At 33.1% G+C, this 14,039-nt stretch overlaps 2 protein-coding genes across 34 annotated transcripts in view; one reads left to right on the plus strand and one right to left on the minus strand.

Annotated features, from left to right (window-relative positions):
• LOC18108790 (cysteine-rich receptor-like protein kinase 29) overlaps positions 1-14,039 on the plus strand; it is a 91,471-nt gene that overhangs the window by 50,988 nt on the left and 26,444 nt on the right. Inside the window, exons 3-7 of one of the 33 annotated variants that reach the window (XM_052445604.1) lie at positions 46-167; positions 302-512; positions 670-907; positions 1,004-1,151; positions 1,249-1,737. The exons of 31 other annotated variants lie outside the window; for them this stretch is intronic. In XM_052445604.1, coding sequence (XP_052301564.1) covers positions 46-167; positions 302-512; positions 670-907; positions 1,004-1,151; positions 1,249-1,551 — 1,022 coding nt within the window. In that variant the 3' untranslated portion in view covers positions 1,552-1,737. Of the gene's footprint in view, positions 1-45; positions 168-301; positions 513-669; positions 908-1,003; positions 1,152-1,248; positions 1,738-14,039 lie in introns of those variants that run through there. One more of the 33 variants, XM_052445601.1, reaches the window with a different exon arrangement.
• Positions 5,720-13,051, minus strand: LOC18102936 (cysteine-rich receptor-like protein kinase 29). Its single transcript, XM_024581280.2, has 8 exons — positions 12,084-13,051; positions 8,001-8,879; positions 7,628-7,759; positions 7,317-7,438; positions 6,998-7,208; positions 6,669-6,906; positions 6,381-6,531; positions 5,720-6,306 (listed from the first exon to the last, which is right to left on the minus strand). The coding sequence occupies exons 1-8, from the start codon at positions 12,853-12,855 to the stop codon at positions 5,956-5,958; spliced, it is 2,856 nt and encodes a 951-aa protein (XP_024437048.2). The 5' UTR covers positions 12,856-13,051; the 3' UTR covers positions 5,720-5,955.

Raw genomic sequence — 14,039 nt, forward strand, 5'->3', positions numbered from 1 at the left:
ATTAACTTTGGAAACAAAAACATTAACAACTTGCATTTTGTGAAGATTTCGATGAAAACAGTAGCACAAAATGCTGGGAATTCAAATTTGCCACCATCAAACTTGCAACAAACGACTTCTCTGATGATAATAAGCTTGGACAAGGTAGTTTTGGTGCTGTTTACAAGGTACTTTATCTGACAAAAGAAACGGTATCGATTTTTTTATATAAAAAAATTAAGTTCTTTGAAGGTTAATTCATATTTCAAATTGATGCACTTAATTTTCTCTGTTTCTTTTTCTCAATGGATATATGCTATAGGGTATACTTGCAGATGGACAAGCTATAGCTGTAAAGAGATTATCAAGTAATTCTGGGCAAGGAGCAGTAGAATTTAGGAATGAGGTAGGGCTACTAGCCAAACTTGCTCACCGGAATCTTGTTAGGTTACTGGGGTTCTGCTTGGAAGGAACAGAAAAGCTTCTAATCTACGAGTTTGTGCCTAATTCAAGTCTTGATCAATTTATACATGGTAATCCTGAATTCCATATTATCTTATACATTTGTTTTCCTCATCATTTTTTTTTTTATCAAGATCAATTCATGTTTGTAAGAGAATTATAACTAGTGTCCAATTCTATAGACAAGTTTTCCGAAGTTTCTGAAGCTCTCATTTTATGAACGCTTAGATCCAAACAAACGATTAGTCCTGGATTGGGAGAAGCGCAAAAAAATCATAGAAGACATAGCTAGAGGGATTGTGTACCTGCATCAAGATTCTCAGCTCTGGATTATTCATCGTGATCTCAAGCCTGGCAACATTCTGTTAGATGGAAACATGAATGCTAAAATTTCAGATTTTGGAATGGCAAAGTTAATGAAAACTGATCAAACTCATGATGCTACATCGAGGATCGCTAGAACCTTGTAAGTCTAATTTATAGCAATAATGAAAGAGGTGTGAATACTGAATGCTTATGATTCGCACCATTGCAACTAAGATATGTTAATGTACCATTTCAGTGGCTATATTGCTCCAGAGTATGCATGGAAAGGACAGTTCTCGGTCAAGTCAGAGGTGTTTAGTTTTGGAGTGCTAGTCTTGGAGATTGTGAGCGGTCAAAAACCTAGTTTCCGCAATGGAGATGACATGGAGCACCTTACGAGCCATGTAAGTACAACTATCTACAAATCAAACACATCATTGAAAGATTTACACGGATATTTACCCTTCAATATTGTGAATTCACTTCGGATAAATTTTGAAGGCATGGAGACGTTGGAGGGAAGGGACTGCTTTAGATCTTATAGATCCCATTTTGAGGAACGACTCAACAGCTGCAATGATGAGATGCATCCACATTGGGTTACTCTGCGTTCAAGAAAATGTAGCTGACAGGCCGACAATGGCTTCAGTTGTTCAGATGCTAAGCAACTCCTCTCTTACTTTACAAACACCTTTTGAACCAGCTTCTTCATTGAGCTATACTTCAACGATGGAGCAATCCCAGCTTAAGATTATCCCACTATCGAAGAATGAGATTTCAATTACTGAGTTAGATCCTCGATAATTTCCTCATCATATAGCGAAAGAATGGGGTTTGTTATTGTTAAGGAAATAATCAATTTAATAGTCTTGATTATTTTCTACTTAATAAAAGGAAGAAATGAAGGGATTGAACAATTCAAGACAATCACAAAATTATTTCAATCATCTTGAAGAAGATGATGAAACATATATGTATTGTTGTATGGCAATATAAATTCTACATGAGTTGAATAAAATATATAAAACTATAACATTCTTTTATATTTTTAATTTCTACATTTTTTTAGAGCAAGTTCATCATATCTTAATTTAAATATTAGTTTTTGCTTTTTCAATAGGGTGACTTTTATATCATCTGTCCAATCATTTTAAAAGACTATTTTTCAATATTTTTATTGTCTACCATATATTTTATTTACTATTTTTTTCAAAGATTCATCAAATCTTGAATTATTGATTATGAAAACCATTTTAAAAGACTTTTATTGAATTATTGAATTATTTACTATTTACTATTTAAGTCCCTATTATTCAAGTAGTTCAAATACTGTCTCAGTTATTGTTATGAAAACCATAATTGTGCCTTTTGTGGCATTACTTTTCTATGTGCACATTTTAAATTAATTTCTTGCAGACATGGGACAGTTGGAATCAAGGAAGAGCTGTAAATTTGCTAGACCCTGTTTTGACAAGGGTTTCTTCAAGAAGTGATGAGGCTATCAGATATGTCCATATTGGATTACTATGTGTTCAAGAAAATGTGGAAGATAGACCAACCATGGATTCAGTTATTATGATGCTTAGCAGCAACTCTTTCATTCTTCCAGTACCATCAAGACCTGCATATTTCATACACTCTACCCATGGGGCAAGACGAATCAGTTAGCACCAATAAAACAAAAGCTTCGTGCCACAGAACAGCAAAACCTCGACACATCAACACAATTTAACACGATTTCCTTTAAGGAAATTTCTTTTAGGACAAACTTCAAAAATGACACCGAACTATGTAGTCTGAATCTTGTCTTCTCATAAATTTTTGTATCAATTTTGTCCCTCAAGTCTTAGAATTATCAATCTTGCCTTTCCATCTATATTTGGCAATGGATTCCACCCAAATTGTCTTTTTATTTTTTATTTTTTATGAAAACGCGATGTCATTTTTTAGGGGACTTCAGTTTTTTGGTTAAGGAATTCTAGCAAAAAGAAATGGAAGGAAATAGCGTGACAATTGTATGAATGGGCTTTAATTGTTTAATAAAACCCAATCTAAGGAAATACTTGATCCACCAATTTCGAGTGTGTTTGGTATTGCGGTAGCTGTTGTGGTTGTGGTTTAAAAAAAGTTGTTTTATAAAAAGTACTTTTAGTTGAGGTTGATTTGAAAAAATAGGTGTTTGGTTAAAACTGTGGTTGAAATTGAGGTTGAAGAAAAAGTAGTTTAATGTGTTTGGTTAAGAATGCTTTTGAAATTGAGGTTATAAAATAATTTTTTTAAAAATATATTAATATTGATGGTTTTAAATTTAAATATTGTAAAATTAATTACTCTTATTACATCATGAAAAAAATAATACTTTATATAAAATATTTTTTATTATTCCATTAAACTATTTATAATTCCATTACGTCCAAAATTCATCTGATAAGAACTACAGTTTTCATAACTTTTTGAGCGTGTAATAAAATTAGATAAAATATTATCAGATATAAAATTGATATTACTGTACGCGTGAATTTAATTCACTTTATACTAGTTTTTCGAGAAAAAAATATTGTTCACATCGCGAATGAATTTAATTCTCTAAAATAGTTTTTTTTTAAAAAAAATTAATACAATTAACACACTTAAAAAAAAAACCTGCGAACAGTGCAAGTGAAGTGCACTGTTCACGTGAACAGTGCAATTCACTCGTGAACAGTGCAGTGAATTGCACTGTCCGCAGGTTTTTAATCCGCTACAGTGCATGCAAAGCAGATTTTCGTAGCTTTTCCTTTCCAGTGTTTTAAACGCAAAAAACACGTGGACTCCATGCACAGTAAAGTAATTTTTTTTATTACCAAACGGCTACAGACTGCATTTTAAATAAAACGCAGCCGCAGCCGTGTAGACAAACGCCCTCTTCATATTGCTGTGTGTGCTATTTAAGCCTTGCAATTCTATGAATATTTAGTTGGGCCAAAATTAGCCATTCAACCGAAAGTTCTCTCCGTCTTACCTTACACGCACCAAGTAAAAAGTTCATAGCCCACAATCTGCATGTAAGGGAGCTTGGCCCACAAATATCTTTTGAACATCTAGGTGGTTGAATAAGCATAGCCCACAATCTGCATGATATACCGGGCAAGAACATGGGGAGTGTTATAAAATTGCTAGGAGATGGAAATTAATTTTGGTTGCACATAAGCTAGCTTGAGAATGTTTTATGTCATTAAAAAAAAGAGAATTTCAGCTCGATTTTAGATAAATAGAAAAGCAAAAGGTTGATTCTATCGGATCAAATTAAATTTTAGAAGGAAGGTTTCAAACTAGAGAAATTTTAAAATGAACATTGCAGACTCTAATTAAACTATAGGTCTGCTGGCTTACTATAAAATATTTTTTTATAGTAACATAGTTATCATGCCTGCCAAGGCTTTTGTATATAGATTAAGGCTTGAGTTATGGTTTTCTAGGATAACTATAAAATATTATCTTTTTAATTAAATAATACGATATCATATATATATATATTGAAGTTTACAAAATTAAATCTAAACGTTTCTAGGTGTCCAATATAGGGATGGCCCATCTAATGAAAATATATATGTTATGATGGTCCATGTACTTCTGGACTAAATCAAGTACCCATCAAAATTGTGCACGCAAAATATAGGTTACAAGCTTGACAGGGCAAGCCAGTTTTTATTTATTTGAGCTCGTGTAGCTGATGGGATTCCCTCGTTCATCTCAAATCTTCTAGGCATGAAACAGTTCACATCAACCGGGTTTTTTTTTTTTTGTGATAAAAAGTGACAAAACATGTTTTTTACAGGTAGCTTAAAAAGAAACTGAAGGGGATTTTCACAAAAATGAATTTAGAAGAAGTTTGGGGTGTTCAGGGAGAATAAAGAATAATCTTTAATTCATCATATCCAAGTTCAAGAAAAGTTCAATTCTTGTGCATTAAAAGGCTAATGTCTTCAATCTTATAACAATCTCAAATCTTCAAGATTTTAAACAAACAAGAAAAATAATTAAATCAGCAAATACAAAAAAAAATTGTCTTTATTATTTGTTTAAGTTATACAAGAAAATCTAAGTTAATCAAGAAACTAAAAGGACAACAGTAAAAAAATTCAAATATAAAAAATTTCCTAGTCTATAAGAAACTTATAATGGCGGTAACTATTTCTATGTATGTAAGAAAGGTTTATTCAACTATTTCTAATTAAATTAATTTTTTTTATAATTTCATTCCTTTTTAATCTAGAGGAGTTTGGGATGTTAAGGAGGATAACCTTTATATCAAATCCAAATCTAAGAAAAGTTCGAATCAGTCTTCGGTTTTATGACAAATTTATAATGCTTGTTTTTTCTAATGTTATAAGAATAGAAAGTTAACAATTTATTTTTTTAAACAAACAATAAAAGTAATTAAATCAGCAATATAAAAGAAAAATAGCTTTATTATTTGTTTATTATTTGTCTAAGTTATATAAGAAAATTCAAGCTAATTAAAAAAATAAAAGGATGATAGTAAAAGAATCCAAATCAAATCAGATTTTTTCTTAGTCTACAAGGAACTTACAGTAGCAGCAACTATTCCTACGTATGCATGGAAGGTTTATTCAACTATTTCTAATTAAATTATTTTTTTATGATTTAATCTCTTTTTAGTGTTTTTCTTATCAGATTTAGTCTTTATTTTTTTATTGTATTTTTTTACTATTAATATTTTTTTTAATTATATTATTAAATTAACTGAATTTATTGTATACGGTTACGTTAATGATCCAAGTATTAAATATTTCTTGCTTTCTTAAAATCATTAGCATAGTCTAAACATCATTTTATTACATTAAAAAAAAAATACCCAACTCACAATTAACAAATAGCGACAACTATCTAGTTCAATCTATAAAATTTAGCAAATATTGCTAACAAAAATATCTAAGAAGTAGCTGGCGCATTTGTATTCCATGTTGAATTTAAAATAAGAAAGGAACAATAATTATAAGGCATTAGCAATATAACGAAGGACCTAATTGAACAATCCGGAAATCTAACATGGTCCTTCTTTTTTATTCTTTTCTTATTGCACCACAGCATTTGGCTTCAAGTTCAACAAAAAAACCACAGCTTCTGCTTCCACCAAAACGAATAATATGATGTGACTTAATTTGAAGCAAAGTTGCACCACCAACATGCTTAGTAACTTGCCCATTACCTTTGGATGTCATCGAGGTCTATCTCAGAGATGGAAACCTCTTTGTTAGACCACTGGGGAGATTTAGTTCTGGATTCATCCGACTCAGTTAACATTGAAGCATTCATCAATGGCAGAATCGACGTTTCTCCGTGCATAAAAAATGCAGGTTTTGAGGGTGCTGCGAGAGTGACAGAGTAGTTACTAAGCATCATAGAAACTTGAGCCATAGTTGGTCTGAGGGCTTCATTTTCCTGAACACAAACTAATCCGATGTTGATGCATCTCATAATTTCACTTCTTGGACCAATATTCAAGGTAGGATCTATCATGTCTAAAGGTGTCCCTTCATTCCATTTTCTCCATGACTGCAAAAATTTAGATAAAGTTCATGCACGTTATTCAAACAGAATCAATAAAATTAAGCACTGTTGATACTTACATAGGTTAGAAGGTCCTCTCCATCGTCTCCTATGCCGCTGCCACCAATCTTTCGACCACTAACAATTTCTAAAACTAAGACACCGAAGCTATATACATCTGATTTAACTGAGAAATGTCCACGGATAACATATTCTGGAGCCATATACCCGCTGCATGGAATCATCAGATTGGATTAATTCTAGTTTAAAAAATGGCTGCAGAAAATCTACTATAAATTATTTCATTTTTGTCCTACCAATTTATTATATTTTAAAAAATTTGTGGCAGACTGGCAGTATATACTCACAAGGTCCCAACTACTCTACTCGTGCTATCTTGAGCTTGATCCATAACAAACATTCTTGCCATTCCAAAATCTGAGATTTTTGGATTCATGTTCTCATCTAGCAGAATATTAGCAGCTTTGAGATCACGATGAATAATCCGTAGTCGAGAGTCTTCATGTAGATAAAGAAGACCCCTTGCAATGCCTTCAATGATTTTGTAGAGGGTTTCCCAATCTAGAAGTACACGCTTGACTGGATCTGCAAATCAACTAGAACTAGATAAATTACCTGAACTGACCATGGAGATTACATGTTCAAACTCTATCAAGGAACCGAATGACGAATATACCAAATATCAAGTTGTTGAGGCTCGAGTTGGGGAGAAACTCATAGACAAGAATCCTTTCTTCTTTCTCGAAGCAGAAACCCAGGAGTCTAACCAGATTCCGATGCTGAAGCTTGGCAACTAACATGACCTCGTTCTTGAATTCTAGCTCTCCTTGTCCAGATGTCCTAGACAACCTTTTTACAGCTATATCTTGTCCATTAGCAAGTGTGCCCTGAAATCATGTCAAAATCAGCAATGTGTAGAACAAACTGAATCTAGTCCAAAATTACCAAATGTCTGAAGTGGAATCATATTTGACAGGTGAATGATTTTCCCTTACTTTGTACACGGTGCCAAATCCTCCTTGTCCGAGTTTATTATCCTCGGAGAAGTTACCTGTTGCTTCTCTGACAGTGCCAAAATCAAGTTGGAACAATTCCACATCTTCCATTTCATATAAATCTACACCAAAGCAATCCTAACGCATAAGCAAATGAAAAGGCCGCTTCTCCGAAGGGCTTGATTGAAACATTTCTTCATATAAAAGATGGTGTTTTCTAACAAAGTAATTTAAAGCTTCAGTTTGAGAATGCTAAGCCATAAAAAGCTTGGTTTTATGTCCTTAACATTGGAAATAGCCTCTGAAATTACCTTTAACTTCCTCTTCCTCCTTCTGCTTCCTGGCTCTTAAGAAGATGCAAACGCAAACTATAAGAATCACAGAAACAGCTATTGGAACAATGACAATGATGATGATGACATTCCTCTTCTTGCCCTTCTTTCCTAAAAACCAGAAATGAAATCTGATTTACACATGTTTAGAATGAATTTATAGATATGTCTAATAAGTAACAAGTAGTAACATATATAGTAAGTTAAGTCAATATCAAAAGGTTAACTTCTAAATTGCTGGGAATAGATCATTAATTGAATCGAATCTTTAACAGCCTTAACTCACATACTCAATTTCAAAATAGTTGAAGACAAGTATTTCATCTAGTCATGCTTTAAGTTGTGCCCATACCTTGTGAAGTTGAAGCTGGTGGTGATGGAACTGTATTATTCGAAGTTGAATCTGGTGGTGGCGGGATTGAATTAGTCGGAGGGTCATAGAAACGGTCTATTTCATACCTAAAATTACAGCTTGGATAAATAACTCTTCCTCCTTGTCTTGCATCACAACACTGTGGAATAAGTCCTGAAGCATTATACAGGCAATCCCTGCATTCCGAAGCAGATAAATCAGGAGTACACTGTACAAGTGCATATATTTTTTGAAAGTTCTTCGGGACATCTATTTGATCCATTGCATACTTGTAACGAGAATCACCTGCGGCTGCTTGATCGCTCAGCCTACCTAACAAAGTCATCCGTGACTGATTGAACCCGACTACATCAGAGACATTAACTCGATCATCATACACCCAAAAATAAGGTCCTTTCTCCATGCGATTAAATATGGAGCGGTTAGTGTAGCGTACCATACAGTTATCTAACCCTCCGATTGCCTCCACAAAGTTTGGACAGAGTCTTACCAAGAAATCACTAGCATTTCTTATGCAAACACGGCAGACATCAGGACTGATATCCGGTCTACAAAGTGCAATTGAATACACTATGTCGGCGTCTTGGCCGTAGGAAAAATTGTAAAAGCCATTGTTTATTTCAGTGTTGGTGTAGATAGAGGTGAGGAGTTGATTGAGATTTGCCTGGTAAGTACTGTTAGTGGTGTAGTTGCCCTTTCCTACACAGTCTTTATATAACATTACAGGCTGGTCTGATGGCTGCTGTGCCTTAGCCAGAACTTTCATGAAAAGAAGACAGACTGAAAAAAGGAATCTTGAAGAAGCCATAGGTTCTGTTTCCTGCCTCTGTATCTGGTAGAATGATATGCAGGATTGTACTTACAGCCCCATTCAGATTTATATGCACTTCCAAGGATTGGTGGTGATTAATTTCCTTGCTTGATTTTGGCATCAAATCAGGAAATGTTCCTTATTATTGAACGAGATAGTCCAAGTAATAACGACGTGAACATATAGTCTTAACTAGAGAATAGAAAAAAAAGAACGGGTGGCTGTCAACATCTGGGTTTGAACAGAATTGGCCGAGTTATTGAATAAATGGACCAACAATATTCTGGGAATTTTGTTTCCAGAATAAATATATTTATACAATATATATATATTGCATATTTGTTTTTATTGAATTTACAATAATAAAAGTATCTCCGTGTGAAATTTTCTGTTGGTGTATTTGTTGACTGCTTAATTTCTATGGAAAAATCTGGAAAGACTGTGGAAGACATATACACATTGCCTTTCACAATAAAGACTACAGACTCGTTCACAATAAGTTAGCTTGAGTTCGAGATGTCAGGAAATGGATATAGGTAATAAGCAAATTGCCGCCATTGCCATTGCAGAACCTCACTTTCTCTTTGTGATTATTATTGGGTGAAAAAAGGATTCATTAAAGATTCTATTGATCGGAACAAAGGTTAAATAATATCAAGTTATCTCCTTTCTATTTCAATTGTGAAACCCGATCTAGAATTAGAGTCGATCAGATTCCGAATTAACCCACAGTACGGTTTTTAATTTCATAAATATCCAAATATTGGAAGGGAAATGATTCCTATCTCCGTGTGAAATTTTCTGTTGGTGTATTTGTTGACTGCTTAATTTCTATGGAAAAAATGGATTGCTCCGCCATTTTTTCAGAAAAATCCGGAATTTTCAAATACTCTGCAAAGACTGTGGAAGACATATACACATTGCCTTTCACAATAAAGACTATAGACTTGTTTGGTTTGAAGACTTGTGAATATGAATATTCTTGGAGAAACACAGACTTGTTTGGTCCACTTCCTCAGAAAAAAAATCAAAACGACAAGAATGCCCACAGCAGTGTTGGAAATTCAAAACCAAAATTATTTTATCGGAATATAAGCTCACCATATTAGATCATGAAAAATTAAACCAAAATTTTGAAATTTTGACTTGATAATTTTTAAAATTATAGGTCATTTCTTCTTTTACTTCTACCTAAACAATATTTAGTAATCAAATAAATTAAATGATATAATCTTTGGCCGCGTACCATAGTATATCCTCTAGCAACATTAAATATTGTTTAATAAACATCCTCTACATGTCTCCTTAATTAGCCCATCCTATGCCTTTAATGTTTCACATATTTTTCAAAGCTAACTTGTAGCAACATTAAATATTAATTGCCATTGCAATTTTGTTAAAGGAAACCTCCTTGTGAAAAAGAAATCTTTTTGTTAAAGTAATTTTGACGCTGCCATAGGCATTGCAGAACCCCACTTTCTCTTTGTGATTTTTATAAATACCTGAATTAATTCTAAAATTAACAATTTTAGATAAGCTTCATTAATTCTCTAAGATTCTAAAATTAACAATTAGATAAGCTTTTAATAATCTTGAAATTTATAGTATTTAAACTAAAACTTTCAAGAAACAAATCTAGAATTTGAGAAGTAAATCTACAACACTCAAAAGTTAAAGATGGATTCCTTTTAGTTTCATGCATGATGGTGCGAGTACTCGGTGGGAAATGGTGACTTCTCTGTCGGTATAATTCTAAGTGCCTAATTTCCCCACTTATGATTACTAACTGCCTCAACTTCCTCATTTTTCAGAAGAAATATAAAAAATTCTGCCAAGACTTGTGGAAGACATGCATGAACACAAAATTGTCTGTCCAATTCCTCAGAAAAATTGGAACTACGTACAAAATGACCCACCGCAGAGTTGAAAATTCAAAACATGGAATAAATGGAGTCTCTGGTCAATGGCGAAGTCTCCCCTAGTATTTTAAGTCCAATTTTGTACATATAATTCAGTTCAGTCCCTTTTTCTCAAATTTATTCACAATTGGATCCTCGTTTCTCTCTCTCTCTCTCTCTCTCTCTCTCGAATGCATATTCTCGAAAAGTCTCATCAATCCAGGAGTCTAAAGTTAGCCATGTTTAAATCTTTTCAAATCTGAATCTGTAACTAACAAGCACATCTCAAGGCATCTGATATACATCACTTGAAAACGTAATGGAGCAATAAGATGAATACTTCTCTTCTTATAAATTCTTCATGGAAATATTTAAAAATACTTTCCCTATTTTTCACATAGAATAGAAGCTCACCATATTAGATCATAAAAAATTAAACATAGATTTTGAAACTTTTACTTGGTAATTATTGAAATTAAAGGACGTTTTCCTTTCTTCCATTTTATTTGTTTACCTACAAAATCATTAGTAATCAAATAAATTAATTATATGATGTAATCTTTGACCATCCTAGTATATTCTATAGTCACATTAAGTATTAAGAACCATAAAAATTATTAGGCCCTGTTTTTGGCATTTGTCACAAAGCATGGCGGGGTAATTAAATATCCAAACTCATTTTTCTTTTTTATGTTAATTAGAATCGTGGAAATGAAGAGTAAGGCCATTGGTAGAGGTAGCAATTACACTGGATATTCCAAATAAATAACAAAGAGAAAGTGATTATTACACTCTTTATTTTCCGCATAAAAGAGGCATAAATTCCCAGAACACTATGATGAAGACAAATTTCTTTGATTTAATATCTTGACAGCACAATTATTGAAACTATAATATCAAAATTCATAACAGAGAGATATTCATTGAACAAATATGTAATTAAAATAGTGTCCAAACTGCTCTTATTATTAAATAGATTCAGAGGAAATAGATGTCCATACAGATCATAGCTATTTTAATTTATTGTTTTCAAAGAAATCTGAGTGCTGTAAACAAGAAAAGTGACATTATATAGGTAGAGGGCTAGCGGTCAGGCGGCTCATACATGTTGCAAGGACCACAATAACACTAGCAAGGCATTCGCGATGGCAGTTCGAACTATTTAAGGTTGTGTTTTAGCTGCAAAAAGGATCATAAAATCATAATATGTGATTAGACAACGTAATCATTCCTGAATTAATTTGAAAGCACATAAAAAATTATCATATTTGTTTACAGAATATATTCTGATAAAAAATCTGAAATACCTATTTTCCTCACGATGTTGGTGTGGAAATGCTGGTTCTGTTGCCTATGGTGGCAGTGGCGAAGTGCTTGCAAGGTCATAGAAAGGGTCCTTTTCGTATCGAAAGTGACAGCTAGGTGAAACCACCCTCCCTCCTTGCCTCTTAGAACAGCATGTTGGAATCAATTTGATAGCTTGATTCAGGCAATCGCTGCATTGCTGCTGAGTCAAATCAGGAGTGCACTGAACAAGTGCATACATTGTTTGTTGAGACTTTTCTGCTGTCGCATTTCCTGCTGCAAATTTTCTTCGTGAATCACCTAACGCTGCAAAATTTATCAGTCTGCCTAACAAGGCATTTAGCACCTCATTGAACTCATTTTCGTCGGTAACATTAACCAGGCTGTACATCCAAAAGTACGGACCGAATTCCATACTGTTAAAAATGGTATGGTTTGCATACCTCAACATACAATCATCATACCAAATATAGGCCTCCTTTTGGTTCGGACAAAGTTGTGAGAGCACTTGGCTGGAATTTTTAATGCAACTACGGCAGGTTTCAGGCTTTTTATCTCCTCTACAAAGCGAAATTGCATAAGCTTTGTCGATGTTTTCGCCAAAGGAGCCAGTGTAAAACCCATAATCATTATTTGTATCAGAAGAGAAGGAGGAGATAAGGCGATCGAGGTTTGATTTGTAGTCACTATTAGCACTGAAGTTACCATGATTTTCTATACAAAAGTGCTGAAGCAGATTTGTTTGTGCCATAGTGAGAACGAGGAGGTGAATGAAAACAGGACTAAAAAAGAAGAGCAATTTTGATGGTAACATTGCCATCGCAGCAACGCAGTTTTCTCTTTGTGATGTTTTGTTTTTGAAAATATCCTGCCTTCCATTTTTATAGCTCTACAAGTAGGTGTGAAATGGGTAGTATCAGTCTGTGGAATTAATATTGCTTAAATTCCTGTCGGCCCTCCTTGTTCTGGAAAATCTGGACGTACCCATTATCTCCACACTTTCAATCGTTAATTTAGATTTATAATTAAGAACGGTCATACCCAGAAGTCTGCAAAGGATTGCGGAACACTTAAAACACATTTTTCCTGGCAGAAAAGGCAACTGGTTCAGTCTCCTATGTTTGGTTTAAAGACTTTTGAACACATCTTCAACAAGACCTTAAAGCCAAATCTAGCTGTGTATTTATGGAGAAACTTAGAATAGTCGACTTCCTGAGATAAATCGGACCTACAAGATTATGACCTACAATCTGTTGGCAATTTAAAGCATTGAAAGTTGGAGGAGAAGCAGTATCAGGCCGTTAGTTAATTAATTACAGGCATGTTATAGAATTTTGGTGTAATTTTTAGCTGCTGCGGAAAGGAGATAATAGAGCATGATGTGCTGAAGCAATTTTATACACCTTTCCATCAATCATTATTGGTTAAAATAGTTAATTAAAAGAAAACCTACGTAGCAATTGGTTTCATTGATTAAAAAATAGTTGGTAGATAAAAAAACATAAAAAATCACAAAGCTAAAAAAAAAAAAAGTTAATTCGCATTAACTTTTTAAACTTGTGATAGAAGAATTAGATCAAAAACATCTTATCTAAAAAAACTACGAAACTCAATCCTCAACCAATTAAATATTAAATGATTAACTTGGAAAAAGAATATCAATTGCACAAAAGGATCCAAAACAAAAAATAAATGACAATTATAAAAAAGGATCAAAATTGTAATATAAAACAAATTTTATTTTTGATTGAAGGGTGTATTTGAAAAAAAAAATCAATTGAATAAGAGGACCCAAAAAAAGAATCAAGATAATGAGGATAAAAATTAAAATAAAAAATAAAAACAAATTTTTTATTGAAATGTAAAATTGAAAAAAAAATCAATTTAATAAAAAGTCCAAAAAATCAAAAGAATAAGAATCAAATTGAAGAATATATTATTTGGTAAATTAAAATTGAAGGAAAAAGTTGAAAACAAATAAAACTTTTGCAAAAAGACAGAGAA

This window comes from Populus trichocarpa, chromosome 11, assembly GCF_000002775.5.
Source record: "Populus trichocarpa isolate Nisqually-1 chromosome 11, P.trichocarpa_v4.1, whole genome shotgun sequence".
Classification (NCBI taxonomy): Eukaryota; Viridiplantae; Streptophyta; class Magnoliopsida; order Malpighiales; family Salicaceae; genus Populus; species Populus trichocarpa.